The following is a 24590-nucleotide window of genomic DNA, read 5'->3' as shown; positions in this document are numbered from 1 at the left end:
TTTTGTACAGTTTAAAACGTAATTAGGCAGAAACTGATTGTCTGAGGGGCAGATTTCTTACACAAAAGATTCAACACAAAATTAGTGAAAATATTCGGACGGTCTCATACCATGTTGAAAGTCTGGACAACTACTTTGAGGCTGTGGTTTTCCTCACTGGTATAGGGACAGATTTAAATGGTTTCGCCATATGACAACAGACTTTTTTGAAGCTCATCCTGAAACAGGAAACAGTAGAAAGCACACTTACTATAAACCCTTGAACAAGGAGTCACAATATTTCTGTGTACACCTGCACGTAAAATGTTTTAAAAGTCATGCATTGGCAACAAGTGATTTGGTTATATTACTGTTATTTCATAGCTAATTTTTCGTTTTTTAAATGTGTGTCTAGTTTTCTATAATTTCAAATGATTCAATTCCAAATATTTAAAGTTTAAATTATTGTGTTATAAAGAGGGAAATATTATTATTTTAATATTATTAAATATTAAGTAATTATTCCAAATTGCCTTGCTACTGATGAGATTAAAGTTTGAATAGTGAAATGCAGTATTTGGTGAGGAAGTGACTCAGATGTGACATTAGTAGACAAAGAGATTATTGCTGTAGCCTGCAGTCATGGATGCTCTCCAGGGACAGTGGAAAAAGCCTGCAGGTTAGTGAAGTACAAATGTATATTTAGACCGACTGAAGCACTGTAAACATTAACAACTTCCCACCCTAAACAAATATTAGAGGTATTATTAATCATTGCTAAACACCTGTATGTGTCAATATTAGTTGCTAAAATGCTAATGTAGAAAATAACATGAGGCAAGAGTTCATCTTAGATGACAGTTGTGTGATGTGTTGTCCTACAGGTGTGTGTGGGCGTGAATTAAAGTTTATTACAAACGTAATAAAGGTTTACACCTTATATACTGAATTAACACTTTATGTTGGCTTTTATTGTAGGACAAAACCAGAGGCGCCCGTGCACTGTCATTGTAGTTTATTGGGCTGACGTAAATCACTGTGGCTGAAGTAGTCAACCTTTATTTTGCCTCAGTCCAACATAGAAAACTGTGTGCTCTAAAACTTTCTTGGCAAACCTCTTAATCAGATTGTTTTTTGTACATTTCAGCTTCATGGTGACGCTACAGGAAAGGACAGGAGGTCACCGAATATGTACCACATCCCCAGACATGCCGTTCGGGCATTGTCTTTCTTATGTCTGTTATGCCAGCAGATATGTATTCATCCTGAGAATTAAAGAAACTACCTATTATCATGATTACTTTTGGTTTATCTGGTTGAGCATGAATTATGGACAGCTTGACAGTTGGTTTAAATATATTTGTAGGGGAAGTTACATTCGTGACCAGTAAATTTTGTCACTGGCTCTTCTGTTTTCTGTGTTTAGACATCGGACAACTGTGTTAGTTCCCTTTTACTGTTGAACTTAAACAACCTGCTGCTGCTTCTGTTTTAAAAAGAGTGATGGTGACTCGGACCAAAGAGACCAAAGAAGGGAAACATACAAATTTTTATGTAAAAACCTTGTGGTGCTTGACAGTTATGTTCAAGTCATTTCAAACCTTCAAAACAATCACATTTTATGTTTCCTGGTACCCTGACTGTACAGTATGGACAGTGTCTGCATGTCAGGAAAGAGCTGTTTCCCTCTACACAAATATTTGTATGAAGTAGAGGGGAGAATGAAATGATCCAGTTTTGGGTTTGTGGGTGAGATACGATTATATGTAAATGTTTTAAAACTAGAGAAAAACGTTTGAATATGTAACCCAGTTTCTACATGTTGAAGTCTTCGTAAAATGGTCTTTGAAAGAACTTAGAGAAACTGAACAACACTTTAATCTAAAACTAGATTAAACCAAATAATTAAAGGTATTTCTGGAAACTCAATCAAGGTACAAGTCAGTATACGTTCAAATTATATATCAAGATATTTAAGTATCTAATTCCTGTACTTACAGTAGCAAAACAGCCACAAGAAGTGCAGGCCACTGTTGGATTTAATATGTGTGTGGGATTTCCTTCTCTTTCTCCCTCTGGTCCAAAGTCCACATTGACAGTTGCCGTGATGCAGCAGTAATTGCATTTGTGTGTTTACACAGTGATTTAACATCCTTACGTGAAGCAGCTGTTGTCCTCTCAGACTTACATATCCCTGATATTCACTGTTCAACTACGACCTGTAACAGAATAAGTTTGATGTAGTGTCAACTTACGTTCTACAGACAATGAAATAGCTGTGATTTTAAGTATTCAAGTACTTGTGCATTAAAGCCCTGTTTTTCAATGCTTGACACTTAGAGACAGAAAAACTGCAAAATGTTATTTATAGACTGTGATGAGATACATAAGTGTTTCAGCGTGTGTGTCGGGAAGGAAATAACATGTTTAACTCCGCTATGCTAAGCAGCTAGATGCCCCTTCAGGGAAACATCAGTCCCTGAGTAGCCCTCTTGACCTCCTAAACATTGTCAAAATAGTCATTTCACAGCAGTAAATTGATCATTCCTGCCCCACAAAGCCAAGACAAAGTCACTATATCTGATGAAAACTGGGTTAACACCCCAATCTGACTGTTTGATGTCTGTTTTACCATATAAAAATCATGACAGGATGTGACATTTTCATGTACGGCATGTCACATGATTTCCAACCTGGTCTGTGAGAGTTGACCATTCCTACTTCTATAAATATCTTTGGACAAAAAATGAATGAGTAGAGTACACTATATTCAAGCCAAAGCATTGTCAGGGTGAATCATGTCTCTTCAGCTTGCTTCCAAATAAAATATTAATGAAACACAATTCAATAAAGTGTAACACTTTGATGATAACCATGGTATAAACGACACCAGCTCAATCTTTCCTTATTCTCGAGGGAAGTGACCTGATAAATGCCACCGAAGACATCCCGATGTTCCTCTTTTACCAGAAGGAACATTTTATCAAAGTTCAATCCAAGCATTAAAAATCTATCCAGTGCAACATCACAGACACATTTCACAGTGAGTTTGGAAGTTTGCCTTCACACCTAGAGGTATGAAAGAGGTCATTCTCTACAGGAACATACACAAGCATCACTACAGCACAGTACACTACAATAATGGTTACTCCAACATCTTCCCATCTAGAAACAAAGATCTGTGCCGTTCTTCTTTAAAATAAGTTGTTCCAACTCAACTGTAAAACACAGTTTGTTATGTATGCATAGACAACAGAGGGCAGCAGCACTCTGCAGCATCGCTTCACTCTGAACCTAACTGCCAGCCTCTGACCTGCAGCGTGGTTGACAATGGCGATATTTTTGGCTACATTCACCCTGATTTTGCAGCAATTTGTTGTAAGCCTCTTAGCAAGTGTAATTATTGCAGACGCTTTGGCCTTTAGTCTGTGCTGCTTCAGCTGCTGTCACTGAACACGGCAGAGGAAAATGATTATGTATGTGCCAGAGCTGTTGTTGAGCTGCTGTCAGGGGGCCCGAAATCTCAGAAATCTACCCCTGCAGGGGAAACAAACTAGTGCAGCTGTTAGCCATCGTTTCACACTCTCTCTCTATGTGTGTAATTGGATGCACATTTCAGCAAACCAGACTGTCTGTCATTCAGTTCTCAAAAACGAAAGATCTGCTTTTGCTTCTAATAGTGACATGGTCTTGTTACTCAGTGCACCCAACTGTGGCAACTGGACTTTTAACTCACTCAATATGATAGATCAATTTCAAAAGTATGGCATTTGTACATTGGTTGTATCTTTTGTTCAATTAATATTCACGTTTTCCCTTCTAAAAAAAAAAGTCACATCAATTAATTATTGTTTCATGCACCTCAACACCACAATTGTTATTGGTTTCAAGGCAAATTATAAGGTAATTTGACTACTTTAAAACTAATTAAATTATTATGATTGAGTCAATACTCAAGATAAAAGAACTGTGCTGAATGCTTAAAATGAATTGCTAATGAGATATTTTTCAGCCATGTGCAAAAAAAAAAATAAAGGATCTGAAAGAAGATGGAGAGATTTTACATGGGATTTGTCATTTGTGGGTCATGTTCGTTTACGGTGTTAAAAACATCAGTCAATTAAGAGTTAATTTTAATGAATGCTGCAAGTTTCTTCCACATTAAACATGGCAACAAAGGGTTTAATTAAAGGGGAAGTATGAAGGGGTTACAACGTCATCTGGCTTTTCAGGAAAATACGCTAATCAAACATTTCTGTCATTTTAACTGTTATATATTTTGTTTCAGCCATTCCAGGAATTCTGTTGTGGTGATGTGCTGAAATTTACTTTTTTAATGTCAGTTAGCATGTCGTCATCACTGCCAAAATGCTAGTTAGCTTAGCATGTTAGTTAGTTAGCTAAGGACTGGGTTATGCTAGAAATTTAACAAGTTAGTATGAAGTGGGGTGAAAAGCAGCTGCCATGGAACAAATGACAAAAGAGAGCTGGAGAGAAGTTCATACCCTCCTCACTTTCTCACCTCTGCACAGCTGGCCAATCACTGCGTGAAGTGGGTGTGAATGGCGGACTGTTGGATTTGGAAATTCACAGAAATTGTCGAACAGTTTCTTTGACATGTTCATGGCCGCGTAAAAACCTCGTCACTGGCTAACATGCTCACTGATGTTGGCTATGTCTCCATTGCTTGATGGCGTTTGATCAAAAGGAGAGGCCTTTTGCTAGCACATGTAGCATGTGTCTTAGAGCCAAACAGTGTTAGAGTGCTTCGGAGGTCAGTGTGGTTGTGTCTTGATGGTAATCCTAGATTTGTGAAACTCTTGCAGGTTTCCAGATTAGGTAAAAAAGCAGGACCGTCAGTCGATATTATGCTTTAGTGGTGAATATTCCCAAACACATTTTGTATTTAATTAGCACAAACCTGTCAATGCGGAGTAAACCTGAAACATTCAGGGACCATGGAGCTCTGCAGCCCTGAGCTTTGTCTTGCCGATAACACAGCCTTGAGAAGGAAGTTCTCCTCTGTGCTTTAGGGACACTTCTGGCTAGAGAAATCGATTTTTCATCCCGAAGTTTCTCATCTTTTATGAAGTTAGAGCAAGCTACATTTTAGCAAGGTTGGAGCAGAGTGCAAAATAGGGAATTATAAAATGGTAATAATTTCAAAGGCATTGATTGGATATTTACTGTTCAGACTGTCTGGCAGCTTCTTCTGTTACCTCACAGGTCCATTGCAACACAAACTAACAAGATGCTGTAACAACTGGGTCAGGTACAGGAACATAATAGGTACAGCAAGGACAAGCAAACGTTATCCACTAATGCAACTTCTCATGGTCTTGATACCCACCCCTGAGTGTAAACTGTTAATCAGGTTTTCCAGATTGGTGCCTTGTCATTTTTAATAAAAAAAACCCTGATCCTCAAAGAAAGTTGATGAATGTTGCATGAGCCAGAACAGGATGTGACTGGATCCTAATTGAAAGTGGACCAGAATGTTAAAATGAAAATCTACTCTGTAAAAAAGTAGTAGAAATGTTAATATACTTTTTTACATCCATCCTAAAAAGTTTAAACTCTATTTAACTGAAATACTCTCAACAGCTGAGATACAAAAACCAAGTGGAGTGGTTAAAGTTAGAATAATATAATGTGTAAAAAAAAACAAAAAACTTAATAAACCATAAACCTCTCACGGTCCATTTTATAGCTGTTCTGTAGCTTTTGGTCATATCGCATGATCTTCATCAGCAGATGGAGTTCATCCAGTTTGTCCAATTTCCTTTTACTCTGAGGACTTCTTGTCCAAAAGTTGAGTATAAAACGTCTTTAACCCTGGAAACAGCAGTTGACAAAACAATTTAAATCTAACTTGTGTGTTTGTTTGGACACTCGCCCCCTGCCATGCGGATTAAGGTTTCCAATAGCATCCACAAGTGGTTCAATAGTGAATGTAGAAGACGAGTTGTTTTGTAACATGGTTTAATCATCAAACAAGGACAGATTTATTGTACAAGACATTATTTTCCTCCCCAGCAGCAGCATGACTAGACAATGCAATATATATTTAATTGAACTTGTTTCCCTTGATTCAAGCTTGTTTGGACTCTCATTCAAAGAGGTGTAGCAGCTCACACCTTGGCTGTCCAGGAACTGTGTGGATCAGTGGATGATGTTGAACTTGGACAAGACAGAAGTTATTGTTCTTGGCCCTGAACACCTCAGAAACACAGTCTAGTAATCTAAGGATATTGTTACCCTAGATGGCATTGCCCAGGCCTCCAGCGCCACCGTGAGGAATCTCTGAATTGTCTTTGATCAGGACATGTCCTTTAACTCTCACGTATAACAAACTTCAAGGACTGCCTTCTTTCACCTCTGTAACATTGCAAAAATCAGGAAGATCCTGTCTCAAACAGATGCAGAAAAATTAGTCCATGCATTTGTCACGTCTAGGCTGGATTATTGCAATTCCTTATTATCAGGCTGTCCCAGTATGTCCCCACTAGAGAACTGCGCTCCCAGAATGCAAGGTTGCTTGTAGTTCCTAGAGTCTCCAAAAGCAGAACAGGAGCCAGAGCCTTCAGCTATCAAGCTCCTCTCCTGTGGAATCGGCTCCCAGTTTGGGTCCGGGAGGCAGACACACTCTCTACTTTTAAGAGTAGGCTTAAAACTTTGCTTTTTGATAACGCTTATAGTCAGGGCTGGCTCAGGCCTGCCTGGACCAGCCCTTAGTTATGCTGCTATTGGCCTAGACTGGTGGGGAACTTCCATGATGCACTGAGCTTTCCTCCTCTCCCTCTCCGTCTTTACACATTCATCTCCCTCCAAGGCATGTTACTAACTTTATATCTTCCCCGGAGCTTCTTTGTGCTTTGTCGTCTCGCAGGTTCCTGTGGATCGTGGTCCTGGTACGCCTGGCTGCTGCCACCATGGGCCTGCTTGACTCTCATCACTACAGTTATTATGTTTAGTCGTAGTTCTGCTACTATTAAAGCTGTTATTGCTATAATTAATCTCAGCTATTATTACAGATGTAACTACTATTATCAGTCATATTTCCATTATTATTAGAATTATAGCTGCTATTGCTACTGCTAGTGCTGCCATACATCTCTGCCTGTCTGCTTGTCTGTCTGTCTGTCTGTGTCTCTACGTCTATCTCTCTCTCTGTCTCTTTCTGTCTGTCTATATGTCTCCCTCTCTCTCTCTCTCCCTCTCTCTCTCTCTCTCTCTCTCTCCCTCTCTCTCTCTCCCTCTCTTTCTCTCTCTCTCCAACCCAACCGGTCAAAGCAGATGACCGCCCACCTAGAGTCTTGTTCTGCTCGAGGTTTCTGCCTCTTAAAAGGAAGTTTTTCCTTGCCACTGTCGCCAAAGTGCTTGCTCATGGTGGGAACTGTTGGGTCTCTGTAATAACATTATAAAGAGTCGGTCTAGACCTGCTCTATTTGTAAAGTGTCATGACATGACTTATATAAATAAAATTGAATTGAATTGAATTGAATCATTGTGATATCTCCGGTCCACTATAGTACTGCAAAGTGGTATTCATCAGCCTCATGGTATTAACATGACGTTAACATGATGTAGGTATAAATATACATTTGAAGCTTAGTTGTCATGTTGTATATGGAATTACTTGAATGAGAGATGTTGTACGGTATAAATATGGGAACTGGAGAGAGATAATTTAGCTGCTGTAAGCTGTAATCATCTGTTATGTAGTTCCTAATTGTTGGTAAGTGATTTCCCCTTCTTTTCTCTTCTCCTTCATCTTTTCTTTTTAAAATGCGGCAAATCAATGTTGGCAGGCTTCGACTGACCTTCAATATAAGTTGGCATTTATGAAATGATCCATAAATCTTGCATAAACCTGATGTCCATCTATACCGGCATCCATCTGGGTTGAATAAAAGTTGACATTTCAGTCATTGGTATTTGCTCCACAACTGAATATGTGAACATGTGCTGCCAATCTCTGGGAGGTTTCCCTTTTTAATTGACCATGAGTCCTTATGCCAGCAAATACAAGCTCAGACTGATCAATACAGACAAGGCAACCAATAGAAACAAGGTTGCACAGCCTGTGACACAATCGATGTCAAAATAACACTTCAGTTTTAAACAATATGGCTGTGCACACCGGTTGATGCAATACAAGTGGGTATAACTGTGTGGAGGTGTGGGGCAACACTGTCTTCTGCCATTGTGTTTGTGTATTTTGATGTGTGCAAATGTCCTTATTGAAATGATTAGTTTACTGTCATAAGCACAAAAATTACAGTGAAGCAGTCGATGGCAATGAAATTCTTGTTCTCTGACTCCCTCCAACAATGCTCATACAAAACGTATAAAATAAAATGACACAAGTAAAATGAGACATGAAGAAAAAAAAGAGAATCTAAGACAAAGACATAAATAGCGCAGAGGTTAAAATATAGGAATAAACCATAATAAAATAATATAGATACAAGATATAATACTGAGGTAGACTGGTGTAGTGTAGAAATGAAATGATATAAATGTAGACAGGTTGTGCAGTAACATAGTCAGTGTGTATAAATTCGTAATGAGGACAAGTTATGGACAGGTAAGATAAATATATATGTATACTGCGATGTGTGCAAGTGTAAACAACACACATGTAAAGAAACACACACAAATACAGTAGTGTAACGTGAAGTGCGGTTCAGGTAAAGTGGCTGTAATGAGCTTGAGGGCTCAGCAGGCTTATGGCCTGCAGGCTGAAGGTGCCCCTCCCCTGTCATTTATTCATTGTGAGAAGAGGGCAGGTAATAGAGGATTTTTCCTTCTCCAAGCTTTTTTCACCCCACGATAATGGAATGTGTGTGTGAAAAAAAAAAAAAAACATGAAATGAAAAATAGCACGTGTTATCTGATATGAACATACGCTTCCATACGACTCTTATCGGTTATTCTCATCATCAGTTCACAAAACAGACGCATCAACGTGCCACACATTTAATGAGCAAAGACATCTGCAATTTCTACATCACGCTACACTGAAACCTTGACTGTGAAAGTCGGGGAGCCGGTGATGCCATCATGAAAAGATAACCTTTAACGGAGGAATTAGTAACACTAACATAAGAGGAAGAGTAGATGAGAGACGTTTCACAGGACACATTGCTGTTCTTTGGACGTGTGTTTATCTTATCATACTGTGCAATTACATTATTGACAAGATTCAACTTTCTGCTGCCATTTTCTGAGTTGTAAATATACAAACTATCTTTTTTCAGAGAACATTAATGAATCTGAACATGAGGATCCAATTATATAAAAATAAATCTTTATCCTTGCTTTGTAATGATATACTGGTATACCAAGCAGGCATTTCAATGAAAAAAGTGTTTAATTGCACTACAGGGACTCTCTTGAAAAAAGGTAATGGCCTGTTATTTCTTTAGCAGTAGCAGAGTTTTAAGGCCATGGCCATCAGCCTGTTAAGCTCAGTTCTCTTGGATCTGCTGATGCAACAAATAGAGGGAAATGATTAAAGCTATCCAGACTCTTTATCAGCAGGATTATAGATGTCGCTTCCTGAAGGAAACAGCTAGAAAGGAGAAATTATGTAAGCTCAAGTGTCATTTAGAATAAGTTCTACCCTGTGTGTAAATTTCAATTGATTCAATATTTTTTATCAACAGTGCACTGAAGCTGTTTTACTATATTTTGGTACTGCTCACACAGAAACTGGAGAAATGTGTTCATTTTGAAGGTCTTAGTACAAATCAGATTTGTGGGAACGTGTGCTGTTTCATTTTTAAATAGGTCAACAAACAAAAGTGCTTCTTCTTGATCTATGTGATGTTACTGGCAGCTAAATTTCACATTCAGAAATGCAAATTTACACGTAAAAATAACTTTTGTTGCTCTGATTAGTGAAATTAAGTCACATGAGAGCCTTTTTCAAAGCACAGTAACAGAAAAGCTGAAGAAAACTGTTACTTTCATCTAATATTTGACACTTTTTATCCACTTTCTATCACGATTTTCTTGTTCATAGTGTTGCTGTTGATGTTTCATGCAGTTAGGATATACTGAAAATACTGAGTGGTGACAGGATTTGGTCCCAGGCCACTTGGAGCTTATGCGCAGACTATTTCTTATCTATTTCTTATTTCTTTCTTATTAACTTAAAATTGCTTCAGTGTGTGTGTGTGTGGGGGCTATCTGACTAATAACTGTTGAGAGTAGGTCATAGCTGGAGGAGGCTTCTAGTGGAAGAAAGCCACTGCACCCCATAAGCGCTTTAGCTAATATGGTTTCTAATGGAATTTTTTCTCTCTGATCTAGATTTGCAGTTTTGATTTGCAGGTGGGGGGTGGGGTGTCTTTTCTTGCAAGAAATCTCACCATGTGGTATGATTGGAATTGTATGATAATTGCAGGTCTTAACGTAAATTGATCATTGCCGCAATTCACACGGTTGTTTATTTTCAGTGCAATAAAGTTGGAAACAACCAGCAGATGGCGGGTTTCAAGTTTAATCTCGCCCTCTGACAAATGTCGGTCTGTCAGTTGGTTGACCAAGTCCAGGCTGAAGTATCTCCACTATTGGATGAATTAGCATGATCCCCACAGGGAGAAGTCTGCTGACTTTGGTGATCCCCCTGAATTACTCCAGCATCACCAGCACCTTGAAATTTGCACTCCAGAGTGAAATATGTTGACAACTGATGAATGGATCAGGATTTGCCTTCAGTTAACCTTGGTGATCCCTTAACTTTTCATCTAGCGCCATCATGAGGTCAAAATTAAGTTTTCTTCAATACTTCGGTTTATGACCTGCAAAACTAATAACAGCCCCATCAACCTCCATTGTTCTTCAAGCTAATTAGCAAATGTTAGCATGCTAAGATGCTAAAGTAAGATGGTAACAGTGGTAAACATTGACGAAAACACTGATGATGTTTAAACTGTACAGAAATGACAACCAATAACATACATTTTGTAAATAGTTTGCGTCTAAATGTTCAGAAAAAATAAAGACAAGATAATTTTTCACATCTTTGCTGACCCAACAATACATTTGATATGATATAAAATCTCACTTCTGCTTCCACCATCCTTTCACAAATAAACTATGTATTTCTGCCACAGAAATTTCTGAACACTTTAATGCTCACAACATGATAAACCCTTCTGTTATATTTAGAGTGGAAGTGACATTGCTGTTCTTTTCGTATTTAGGTTTTCCTTCCAAGTCTTTTGAGATACAATATTGTCAATAACATATTTAAAATGTATTGTCCAACATATCAAACAATATATTTCAGAATTTTCCATTTATTTCTAACCTTATACATATTGAACATCACATTATTTTCAATATATTAACATTATACATGTTAATGTAAGAAAAATAGGTGATGTACCGTCAATATTCGCTCAAAATAAAATACTGTACATTCTTGATGACAATACATAAATAACAGGATTTTATCATAGCAGTACCTTAACTTACTAACTATAGTTTCCCATTCATGCTCTGAAGTTTCTGTTCCTCAGAGATCACTGGGAGATGTGTCCAAATCTGGGGTTAGGTAAAGGAATCACTTTCAGTCAGCACTTTGTCCTGCATCCTGTTTGTGATATTGAATGATGGGATAATCAAGGTTTCAGCCAAGATGTGGAGAATGTCAAATCTGGTAACATTGTATAGTGTTTCCAGATGTTTGGTTTGCAGCTGAGTGTGGTGGAGGGTCACAGTGAGGGTCATCACCTCCAAATCAAATTTATAGCCATGCATGGTATTCCCCTGGATGAAGGAAGTCTGTCCCATTCAGGTGAAGGGGTAACAACTGGTCCAAGTGGAGGAGTTCAGAATCAGAATCAGAATTTGTGGTGTTGTAGGGATTTAATCATTGAGAGTAAAGGATCAGGACACTGGCAGAGGCTCAGGATTGTATCAGTTGAAATTAACTGCAGTGTACTGCAGTGTACTGACAAGATTCAACTTTCTGCTGTCATTAAACTTATTTTTTTCTGAGTTGTAAATATACAAACTATCTTTTTTCAGAGAACATTAATAAATCTCGAACATTAGGATCCAACTATACAAAAATAAATCTTTATCCTTGCTTTGAAAAGATATACTGGTATACAAAGACAGAGCACCCTTATGTTTTTTTCAAGTAGGCTATAACATTCATACTCATTTGTGACATACTATATTTTTCAAATATATTCAATTTCAAGCGTCATAAATAACTATAAACAGTGACATTTCTTGCCAAAATTGTTCAATTTCCCCTATTTAATTTCAGCGATTCAAGTTTAATGATAAACAAAAAACTTCATTTCCCAGAAGTCTTGCGCTGAGGTCACCAGGAAGTAACTTGTAAATAAGGTTTGGATCGATGTATCGTTCCAGCGCACACCGAAAGCCGCCCGGCTAGGCGGAGTCCGTACCCGATGACAGAACTGTGTCGTCTGCGATGTCCGCCGTGTTGACCCGCTCAACCTGCAACCGTTTTAAACAAAAGCACGTTACAGTCGACGAGGTGAGGATAAAGAGGAGCCCCGGGACAACGTATTAGTATGTTTTTTGTGGTTACGCCGCACGTATCCACTCAAATCAGGATTGCTTGTTTGTCTGAAGCACGTGATCAGCCGTTGGGTCAACTTCCCTCCACACACGCTGAGCTCGAGCGACATTTCATCGACTCGCAGGCAAAGGTGAGTTCACCTGTAGTTTGAAGCACATTTTTAAACACCGTCTTGTGTACTGACGTTGTCCAACAAATGTTGCAGCTGCTTCAGGTGTGTTGTAAGTCACTGTACATACAATAGTTGAGCCAACTAGCTTGTTTTTGGTCAGACTCTGTTAATTGATTCGCATAGTGATACTAATCAAGTGTTATTATTAAAGTAATTCTCACGTCCATGGCGCGCCAGAAACCGTTTGCACAAAGTACTTGAAGTATTTGGTACTTTCTTTGTACAAACGTATCTTAGCTAGTAACGTTACTTGTCGACATAAATGAGACTCTGTAACTTGGACTTTGAAACTGAGTCAAAGTACAACTTAGCTAGTTAGAGTCTTAAGTCAGTGGTGGAAGAAGTATTAAGATATTTTATGTTCACTTTAACGTAGTAAAGTAAAGGTTCTGCATTCAAAAGCAAAAGTACAGTAAAGTATTAGCATCAAAACATAATTAAAGTAGTCATGATGCAGAATGGCCCATTTCAGAATAATATATATTATTAAAATTATTGATGTGTACATACTTTATATCTTGTGAATTTGCCTCCTTGTCTTATCTTAAGCTATAAATAATACATCATATTGTATTTTGTGATTATATTTTGCATTATTAAACTGCACAGAAAATGGAAATTAGCTTACTCAAGTAAAGTACAAGTACCTTCTAATTGTACTTTAGTACAGTAGTTAAATACAAACCATTTTTTTTGTAGTGCTGCAACTATTTTGATTAGTTGATTAAACGCTAAATAGTCTTCAAATATTTGCTGTTTTTCCACGATACTAAACTGAATACCTTTTAGGTTTTGGACTATTGTTCGGGCAAAACAAGTAATTTAAAGACGTCATCTTGGGCTCTGGGAGAGTGTGATAGGCATTTTTCTGACATTTTATAGACCTAACAATTGCCATAATGTGATTTTGTAAAACGTTTGCTGTGGGAAAAAATTTGCAAAATCTCCTATCTGAAAAATGCACTTTTTTGAGAAAACTAAAAAAAAAACTTGTTGTTTTCTTGCAGAATGCTATTTGTTAAGGATACCCAATACATAATACACTGATTTTGGACTATATTACTATATTATGTGTTAACAATACTGACTAGGTATTAGTGCCTCGCAAAGTGCACATAGGAGGTTTTTCCCCACTTTTCCTGGATCATTTTGCAGATAGGAGTTTTTGCACTTGGTGCAAGTTGGAAGAGGTTCTACAAAACGATGCTCTAAATTAAGTTAATAATTAAAATTAAATTAAAAATAAAATTAAGTTTGTTTTCAGGTAAAAAGATGGGCCAGTGTTGTAAATGTAATAGTTACTACATTGTAGTATACTAGGGTCAGAATTCCTTAAGTGGGAAATTCCTTAAATTCAGTGTATTTGCTTCCTTGTCCACTGGAAATGAATGTGGCCGAGTTTCCCCATAATGTTCAATGTACTGGCTGTAAATAAACTCTGTAGAAGTAAAAACATAAATAAAATATATTTTCAACTACAAACAGTTGCATGTAATACTATTTTTATTATTTTATTCAAAACCTCCAATAATACTGAACAAATTGAACAAAATACTGTTCACTGGATGGCTCAAAGATTCAATGATCACTGTGTACTGCAGCAAAAAAAAAAAGTGATGTAACTAACGGCAAGACTTAGTCAACTTGCATTACTGCAGTAGGCGTGCTTCTGGAAGAAAATGTTGAATTAAAGCCACACTAAATTAAACTTTAAACTTTGTTTCTGTTCTGGTAAGAACATCCATCTGAGTACACGATTATGGTGGATGCTGCTTTGCACCTTTCATTGTTGTTCAGGTAATCCAGAAGACAGGTTGCAAATGTGTCGGCATCTAGCCCCCCTTCACCTTCATACCAAAAGTAACATTTGGCATCATGGGAATGAAGGTCGTAGATTGTGTAATTGTAACAAGCTACCTTAGTTCTGTAATACAGTGCACTGGCCTTGAGTACTGGAGCCAACAGTACTGATTCATGATCCACTGTTAATACCACAGTCGATTCGTCTTCTGCATACCTTTCCTTGTCCAGTGTCTTTTGCCTGCGTGCCATGTCCTTCAGTTTGATATGCCTCTCATATGCTTCCTTGTCCTTATTGCCCTCCTCATATTGAACACACACATCGCACTGGTCTTTCTTTGCCTTAAGTAAGCTCAGGTTCATTTGTTTGAAGACCGTTCTGAGGGTGCAATCACTGGTTGCTTCATGACCATGTTCACCACAGTACGTCTCTGTACAGTGAGGAAAATGTACCGAACACTGGCTCCAGATACATTTCTTTAGAGTCCCTCCGACAGTAGTGACTTTTAACCTTTGGCAGGCTGTTAAGAAATTCTCGTGCAGAACCATCCTGTTGACTGCGGCTGCTTGATGGCATTTGCTGTTGCGCCTGGTGCATTCCCGTGTCCAATTTGGCCCATTCATGGACACTCCATGCTCCTATGTTGGAAAACTGGTACCTGCTAGTTATCGGTCGTTATATTCGGTTCTTCCGAGATTGACCACCTGTTGTTTGTCGTTTTGTAGGGCATGCTTCAACCTGTGACGACACGTAAACCTTCCTTTGCTCCCAGGTCATTTTCCAGAAATCTGTGAAGATCTTTTGCCTTTGCTCTTAAATGCCTTTGAAATATTCTCACATTGCTGTCCTCCCTTGTTTCTGATTTGACCCTCGTTGCAGCCATGATGACATCTGTCTCCTATGGAGCGTGGACTTTGAGTAACCTCAATGGTTTTTCTCCCCACTTTATTTTTCCCCTTGTACTCTTTTCCCAGCTGTCTGTTTTCCACATTTTGTTTTCTGTGGTTGACACCTTTCTTCTTCTTAGGTCTATTGTGTATCTACATACATGCAGATAGGAGGTTTTTACCTAGAAATAGTTAGGCTAACAAACACGAGTTTTATTAAATAACATTTACGGCGCTCAATTACGCTCATTTTGAGATCAAGACATTCTACAGTGCTGTTTCAAGTATTATCCCTAACATTTTCGATCAACTCACCCTCTTGGTGTGATAAAAGTTTCACCACTGGGCCCTAATACGGTACCCTGCGCGATTCAGATTATTCTTATCATTACCTTGACAGAGATACTACCAAATACTTCACTAGTAAGGGTGGAAGACACGTTTTATTTTGAAAACAATTGATTACTACAATCTGACAGACATTTAGACGGGTCTACATACCACAGAAGTCCCAAGTTTCAGCTCGGTCTGGTGCTGATGCGGATAGGAGGTGTTGTGCCTCAACATGTTCCCGGTGAACCTGATTGGAGGTTTTCGTCATGGGGCTTTTCTGTCACAACGAAGGGATTATCTTGCAGACAGACTGAATATGAGCAGCCTTCCTTGTTCTCATCATCCAAAGTGAAATCCGCCAGTCAGAAAATTATGCCGATAGGAGGTTTTGTGCTTTGGCCATAAGCAATAGTAACTAGTAGTGAAATTCCTAATAACTCCACAGAATCTCACCCCCTCAGCTATTGGTGTTGCATTGGATTTCATTATACTGAGAGGTGTTTCCAATATTCTGCCTTATAGTCCTTCCATCATGGCACTGGCTGGAGTGAGAGTTATTGAGCTGGCGGGCCTGGCTCCAGCACCGTTCTGTGGCATGATCCTGGCAGACTTCGGAGCCAAGGTGATCCGTGTGGACCGGACCAAGGTTGCCATGGCTATGGACACGCAAGGGCGGGGGAAACGATCTGTGGCCATCAACCTTAAGACATCACAGGGCGTAGCCTTGCTCAGGAAGCTCTGTATCCAGTCCGATGTGGTCCTTGAGCCGTACCGTAAAGGTCAGACCACCAGCACTATGATGACTGCTGTAATAATACAGGGTTAGATTCAGTGGTGGAAGAAGTATCCTTTACTTACGTAAAAGCACCAATATATTGATATAAAAATATTCAATTACTAGTAATAAGTAAAAGTCCTGCATTCAAAATCCTACTTAAGTAAAAGAACAGAAGAAGAATCCGTAGATTAATTGCTAATGAAAATATTCGACCTTACATTGAACTGCTAACAACTCATAGACTTCTGAAATGTCACAAGCCAAAATGAAACGCTGCTTTAATCTTTAACATTGTGTTGTATTTTTATAAGCTAATCAAATGCTTTTTTATGTTCAGTCTGTAAAGTAACGGGTAACTAAAGCTGTCAGATAAATGCACTGCAGTAAAAAGTACAATATTTCCCTCTGAGATGTAGTGGAGTAGAAGTATGAAGTAGCATAAAATGGAAATATGTTTAAAGTTTATAATTAAAGTATGCATATTCTGGTCATGCTCATGTTTCACAGAAAAAAAAAAAAATCAGGATCAAAAGTTCTAAAGTGAGGCTGCCGCCACAAGGTTCACACTGAATGAGAAGCAACATAAGCAGACGCTGATAAAGAAATGTTTTTGAGGAATATAATTATAGATCATATTATTGATCGACTTTCTTCTGCCGCCCCAGGTGTGATGGAGAGTCTGGGCCTCGGTCCACAGGAGCTGCAAAAGGAAAATCCTTGTCTGATCTACGCTCGGCTGACAGGGTACGGACAGAGTGGATGTTATGCCACAGCAGCTGGGCATGACATCAACTACCTCGCCATGTCAGGTAATAACGCACACAACTGTTGATGCTTTTGGATTAAATATTTTTCAACTAATGGAATGGCATCAAGTATTCATAGGAAGGAGGAGGATAATTTACTGCTCTTGGTGTGAAGTAAAGTGAAAACTATTTCATCCCCAAAGCTCTGCGTTCTCAACCCTCTCACTTAGTTTCAATCATTATGCAAGCCTCATGAACAATAATAAAAAATGAGGTTTTCAATTGTAATCTGTGGACTTTTTTAACAAAGCTTTTATTCTTTCCCTGTAAATGTGCCTGTGTGCTCATCCCATTAAAAATCCATCCTAAAGTGGTTTTCTTTCTTTCTTCCTTTCTTTCTAACTTAAATAAGTTAAATGAGTGAGTGATTTGTTGCTTTAATGAAACAGCCGGTGTTTTATTTGATGTTATTTTGTGTTTTGCAAAAAGAAAGGAAGAACGGGAGGAATGACTGCATTGCAAGTCTAGACAAACATGCTTTATTTCTTTTAAAACATCAATACCATCGAAAGAAAAAAACAACAGCTCCAACTAATGTTACTTAACTTGACACAGGAACGCCACTCAGCCATGCAACAGGATGGGATCCAGCACAACAAAAGTTACATGCTGGTTTAATAGAAAAAAGGGATTATTTTGTTACAAAAATAAATACAAAAAAATCTTGTGGTGATCGTGAAGCTATTGTTACATTTTGTGTGAAGCTTTTGTCTCCTCTTGTCTGTCACAGGCCTTTTATCCCGGATGGGTCGTAGTGAAGAGAAGCCCTACGCTCCACTGAATCTGTTAGCAGACTTTGCTGGCGGTGGCCTTACCTGTGCTCTGGGAATAGTCCTTGCGCTGCTGGAGAGGACGAAGTCGGGCAAAGGACAGATCATTGATGCAAGCATGGTAAGCATATCGCCAGACTCCAGTAAACATTGAGTCAGCGGCAGCAGTCACTGTAACACCTGCTGAGTGTTGTTTTGATAGAAGCACAGATTCTATTCACTTTCATGAATATGCATAAGTACATGTTTTCACTTTCACAAAACCGAGCCCAAGCAAACGACAATGGAGGTGCTTTGCACTGTTGCCAGACACTGTCGTAGGGCACATTCAGACTGTCAACAGGAGTGTAGGTGTACTGCTAAGATTTTACAACTCAGGAAAGTTATCATAGCAGAACTAATTATCGCCTCTGTCTCAATGTTTGTGTTTTTAACAGTTAAAATTAGTGAAATGCTACAAACTACACACTACAAGGTGATGATGGTGCACCAGACTGTGGCAAACTCTGAGTCAGGATCAACTTTTAGTGGGATAAGTCATCAATTGGACAGCCCTTAGCGAACTTGTTTGAAAAGCACATCAAAGTGTCTGAATCCTGCTGTGTCTGACATCCACTGGCTGTAATACAGCCGAGAGGTTACAAAGCAGAACTGCTCTAATGAACTCTGTATGGAGGTGGAGTTGTTAAACTTTTTTGATATGGCAACTCCATGAATCTTCATAAAAAGTTATGTACATTTAAACACACCACTGGATGCTTTTATTGTGAATTCAGTATTTATGCAGACATTGAACAAGTGAAGTGTTTGACTCATTGAGTTACAGTGCACCACAGCGATACTTGAGAGATTTAGTATGTTATTTCTATAAAGTCGAGGGACTGTTTCTTGTATTTTACTTATTTTATTTAAAGTTTGATCAATTTTGATGCAATTTCTCATTTTAACATGTCAGTTTTTCTTTATCCAGTTTACATCTGTCTTGATATTTGTCCAGTTAGGGTCTTTATCTTCATCTTTATCTCAGGTTTCAACCACCTCATTGTGATGCACTTTATAATATAGGACATAATAGGACAAATAGTAACAAACAGATTTTAGCTCTTCCCTCACAGCCTTCTGAAATTACACAAAGAAGGACAACCTTTCGATCTTTGGGAATGTAGTGCTGGGCGAGAGACATTCAAATAAGATAGGACATCTCTGCCAAAATCGAAGCAACTCAGTCCTGACTTTCAGTCTGCAGTTGATTTTAAAAAAACATTGGATCCTGCAATTCCCGTAACGTGACTCATGCCTGATAGATGCCCTGTGATGTTCGAGAAACATCTGATCTGGCCAATGCTGTTGGTCAGTGGAACACCATGTAATTGTGATTATTGTCAGTGCCAATGCAGGGACCAGATGCAATCACAGGCAGTACACACCATCTGCCTCACAACTGTCAACCATGACGAGTCGGGTCTGAGCGAACGTTTTAGACATGACATCTAAAAAAATAAAAAGATCTAACAGCACCAGTTGAACCCATTCAGTCAAAAGTGTGTTATTATTACTATCCATTCATCTGTTTATTTTCAGTAACTGCTTGTCCTTTTGAGCGTTGCGAGGCTGAAGCCAATCCCAGCATGCAGTGCTTTGGGCAAGAGGCAGGATACAGTAAACACTGCACAGGCTGCTAGTTTGGCACGAGGCTGGCACACTTAACGTATTTCACACAGTGGACAATTTAGAGGCAATTTACAGGGGTGTTTAAAGCATCGATATTTTAATACTAATGTAACAAATAACAATGTGAAAGTAGTCGCTTGTAGTGATGAACCTACAGAGAATTATCACATGAATCTGCAGCCCCCCTCGGCTTTACAGAGTTTTATAGTGACTTTCATCTCATTGTTTAGCTGTCCGGCCTGCAACTTTACTGTTTTGGTTCACTCCCACCGCTCTCATAATACTGTTTTCAGTAAAGAAAGCTCTAAAAAACCTACTGACCACTACCTGCTCAACACCACATAGCACACAGACACACTTAGCCACTGGCTGGTGAACATAGTGGAGCATTTAGCAGCTAAAGAGCCAGATATTTCTTTTCAGGAGTTTCTACAGACCAAAAAGTGAATATTGGACTTTCATTCATCAGGTGACTAGAAACAGGACTCCAAATGAATGCTAATGTTGCTCCGTAACTGGGTGTGTAAATAAGCAAATAAACTGTTGGCCAAGAAGTTCGCCATATCATCTTAAAAGGTGAAATGTGATACGTGTTTTTCCAAAAGTGTCCAAAAAAATATCAGTTATTGCAGGTTTAAATGTTTTCATGAGGGAAACAACTGCACTAGACATACTGGATATGGCATCTAGTGCATTGTCCTAATTTGTTTTGGCTTTTGCTCACAAAGACTGGAAAATTTGAGGCAGTGAATTATAGTAGTTGTAATGTAGCAGCAGCCGCCAGTATTGAACGTTTTTAAGAAGATTTAATTTTCAGAGAGACAGAGCAAGAGGGGGTAGTGAGACTGAAAGCCTGCTTGCCATCTCTCTCTCTCTCTCGTCCTATTGATTACTTCTCCTGTTTCTCTAGTTTCAAATGGTTTCACGCCTGCTGAGTGACCACATTAATTGATCTGAGCCTCATTCTGTTTCTTTTAATAAAGAGGGATTTCTGCATTTTAATGGGTGGTTATCTACTAGAAAACTAAATTTCTAAACTAAACTTAGCATGCTCGCTAGTCACTGAAAACTATAACGTTTTAACTCTGTGCCCAAACTCTGTTCACAGCTTTGTATTCCTTTGTAATTCACAAATGCATATTTCACATTCAGGGAATCGTCCCAGCTTTCCCACAGGCTGTATTTCATGCATGAGTCTTCGTTTTGGCACTGAATAGTTATGAATGCACTGAAGCTCTGACCAGTGACAGACCTGTCTACTGTGATTCATCCCCGATGACACACAGAAGCAATTTGTCAGAAAATGTTTTTTTCTTTTTCATTTTAGATATTGAACCCCCCTCTGAAAGTAGCACACAGCTCATTAGAGGTCACAATGACTGAATTGATTGCAATCAGCAATAATAGAAGTGGCAATGTTTCATGTACTATAGCATGACATTATCCTGACTGTTGAAGTTCCCATTGCTACCAATATTTTTGAATGATTATATCCCACCAAGGAAATCAAATCAAGGGCATCATATTGAATTTAATTCTTTTTTTATGCAGCAGCAGTAATAGCTTGTGCACATATGGAGACTTGAATGCATTATGAGTTTGTACAGTAAATGTCAGCAGAATACCCTCTGTGCAGTATTTTCTCTAGCTTTGCTGATGTTTTTTTATTGCAATAGCATGGCGTTTGACGCTTCTGATATCTACTCAACGCCAACTTCTTCTGTGCTGTGATAAAACTTTATCCTTGGATTAACATACATGGGAGGCATGGGGTGGTTTGCAGTTTCAGTGAGTTTGATCTACTCTGAATGCATAAATGAATTCATGAATAAACCTAAAATGAATAAATGAATAACTTCAAAAGAGGAGCAGTAATGCTCTTATTTTTAGGAAAAAACATGGTTCTTTATATTCATTTAGCTATCTTTTATAGTTTACACATGACTGGAGTAATTATGCATAAAATATAGATAAAAAAATATAGACCTTTCTGACTTTCTCCTCTCTCTTACCATCCTCAGGTAGAAGGAGCAGCGTATGTAGGGTCATTTGTATGGAAGTCTCGTAGCATTGGTATGTGGGACCGTTCTAGAGGACAAAACATGTTGGACAGTGGAGCGCCCTTCTACGATACCTACCAGACTTCAGACGGAAAGTACATGGCTGTGGGTGCCATAGAACCGCAGTTCTACAGACAGCTACTTAAGGGTTTGTAGTATGCAAATACAGATTGGAGGCATTTTAATAGATGAACCTCTTGGGCAGTGGTCACTTGTGTCAAACGTGCCTGTTTCAAAGTCCAGGGGAAACTAAGGAACGGCAAGGGCACCGCGTCAAATGAAACACCCTCCTCTCCTCCCAACACAAAACAAAATGTGGAAGACAGATATAAATAAAAAGCAGCAGATCTCAGGCAACAGATCACAACTGATGCCTTTTCATACCATAAGCAACAGCAATCAGATTTTAAGGCCAGCCAAAGGCACTTGTTGTATACACAAGGTTACACAGAGTAAAAGCAGTGACGTGCAATGACTAACTACATATCCTGTAAAAGCAATCAAAAGTGATCCACAGTTCAGTCGACACAAGTTTTGTACTGACTGTGTGAAGAAAAAGTGAACTCAGTATAGGGAAATGCATGTAAGCAAAATAATAATAATAATAATGTGAAACAAGGGCAGCTCTCTTTGGATTAAAAAAATGAATAGATACTCCACAACGATCATCAGGTCGATTGCAATCGAGGTGTAGGTGACCACTGCTCTAAGGTGTTGCTGTTTTACATCATCAACGTCTGTCCATTGGGTTACAGAAGTCTTTTTTTTTTTTTCTAGGCTTGGAGTTGGACGCTGGAGAGTTACCCCCTCAGATGAGCGTCAGTAATTGGCCAGAGCTGAGACAGATCTTCACAGAGCGTTTTGCTTCAAAAACCCAGGCAGATTGGTCTGGGATTTTTGACGGGACTGATGCCTGTGTTACACCTGTATTGACTTTCGACCAGGTGAGCTCACACCCACATAACCAGGAAAGAGCTTCTTTCATCAAGGACTCGAGCGGGGATGAAAGCCCCCGGCCGGCCCCGGTTCTCTCTCTGACTCCTGCAGAGCCTTGCCTCGCCTCCGACCCTGTTATTGGAGAACACACAGTTGATGTCCTCGAGGAGTACGGGTTTACATCCGCAGAGATAGACCAGATGCGAGCAGCAGGGGTCGTAGAGTGTAATGTTGTCAAAGCAAAGCTGTAGAGTGTTTTTGCTGACATTTTGGAGGTTTTACAAGCATAAATACACGTTTGCAATTAATTTAGATGTGAAAACAGTTGCTTTGTGGCTGTACTTTAAGATGACACCTTGTTTGTTGCCTCTAACTTTCTCTATGGTCTCTCATTTTAAACGTCAGTCTAGACGATCTCGCAGCACAGCTGTTGTCATTGCGCTCTATTTTTAAAAATATTTTCTGGTGTCGTGCTTATAAAATAATGATTTTTATTCGCAGTGCAGCAGGTTAAGAGTGACTGCCTGGTTAACAGGTAGTATTTATGCGCTGCTATCAAATTTCATACTCAACAGGACAACAGATACAAGAAATTATTATTACTACATGTAAATGAGAACAACAAAATCTTGAATTTAGCTGCATTGAAATACAGTACAGGTGAACACAACGCAGGACACAACCTGTTTCCCCTCTCTCACTAATTATAATCGCACCAAAAAAAAAGTTTTACTGTGTATGAAAAAGCCGGTAATAATTGAAACACATTAAATATTCATTTTCTGTAAATTGTCAATAAATAGAGGCGGTGAACATCGCTACACTGGCAGCTGCGACAAAGTTGAAACACGACGCAGCCGGATCCGGTCGATACTGGCCGTTAATGTCGAAATGTAACTAATTTTATTCATAAATGTATTCATGATAAACAATGAGTCCTAGAGTGATGAAAGTCATTAAATAAGCAGAAAATAATTGAAACAAGTGTTTGTTTGTTTTTTAAAATGAAGAAGAGAAAAATGAAGAAGAGAAAAACTCCTCGGGAAAAACTAGGTTGTCAGGGATTTTTAATTTGTTTGTTTGCTCATCAACAACATTTTGTCCATTGTCATTTATTCAGTTGGTGTCACTTATGCAGCATTTATTCTATCACTTCAATGCAGCTCAGTGGTGCTGCCTAAGGTTTAAATGGTTGGTTTTAAATTATTAAATGCTGTGGTGAGACACCTAATGATAAATAATGAACTTCATTCATGTAAATCATATGCAGTATGTGTATTTTTTTTAAAGATTTTTTGGGGTGTTTGCAAAGTCGATAAACACCTCCAGAAATACTAAACTAGAGATACATGTAAATTTAAACCTGACTGTTTAAACATTTTGTAAAATAATCACAGCAAAAATGCAAATATGTCCCCATGCATGAAATTTGACATAAATACTGAATGTTATCCCACTGTGACCACATGATGTGAAGGAGAGACGACTAGAAACAGGAGAAGAAGAAGAAGAAACTGACTTTTCAGCTGAACAATAAGCCTATGGATTTAAGGTAATATGATACAGTGCAGATTATAGGTTCATTCCGTTGTGCATATTGTCATATTTGTTTTAAGGTGTATGAGATCAGCATCAAGAATTTCATTACTTAAAAAGAGCTTTCTCTTCAGGAAACTCAGACATGGCTCTGAAATTACCACTTGCAGTTAGTTTTCCAATATGATAGTTATTATTCCCGTAGGGAAATTATAATTGTTTTAAACACGTGCTTTTGCTCGGCTGTTACCAGGGGAACCAACATGCATATGCCTCCAACATGCTGC

The 24590-nt window shown here is 38.6% G+C and overlaps 1 protein-coding gene across 1 annotated transcript; it reads left to right on the top strand.

The window, feature by feature from the left end:
* The first annotated feature begins 12569 nt into the window (after positions 1-12569).
* Positions 12570-23731, top strand: amacr (alpha-methylacyl-CoA racemase). The gene is made up of 6 exons (XM_070924859.1): positions 12570-12683; positions 16269-16525; positions 17190-17333; positions 18061-18221; positions 21793-21979; positions 22609-23731. Exons 2-6 carry the CDS (start codon positions 16279-16281, stop codon positions 23016-23018), a joined length of 1149 nt encoding a protein of 382 aa, XP_070780960.1. The 5' UTR covers positions 12570-12683; positions 16269-16278; the 3' UTR covers positions 23019-23731.
* The last annotated feature ends 859 nt before the right edge of the window (positions 23732-24590 follow it).

The sequence above is a fragment of the Enoplosus armatus genome, chromosome 18, assembly GCF_043641665.1.
Source record: "Enoplosus armatus isolate fEnoArm2 chromosome 18, fEnoArm2.hap1, whole genome shotgun sequence".
NCBI lineage: Eukaryota > Metazoa > Chordata > Actinopteri > Centrarchiformes > Enoplosidae > Enoplosus > Enoplosus armatus.
The sequence above is the reverse complement of the archived record's forward strand: the minus strand, read 5'-3'. Positions and strand labels throughout refer to the sequence as shown.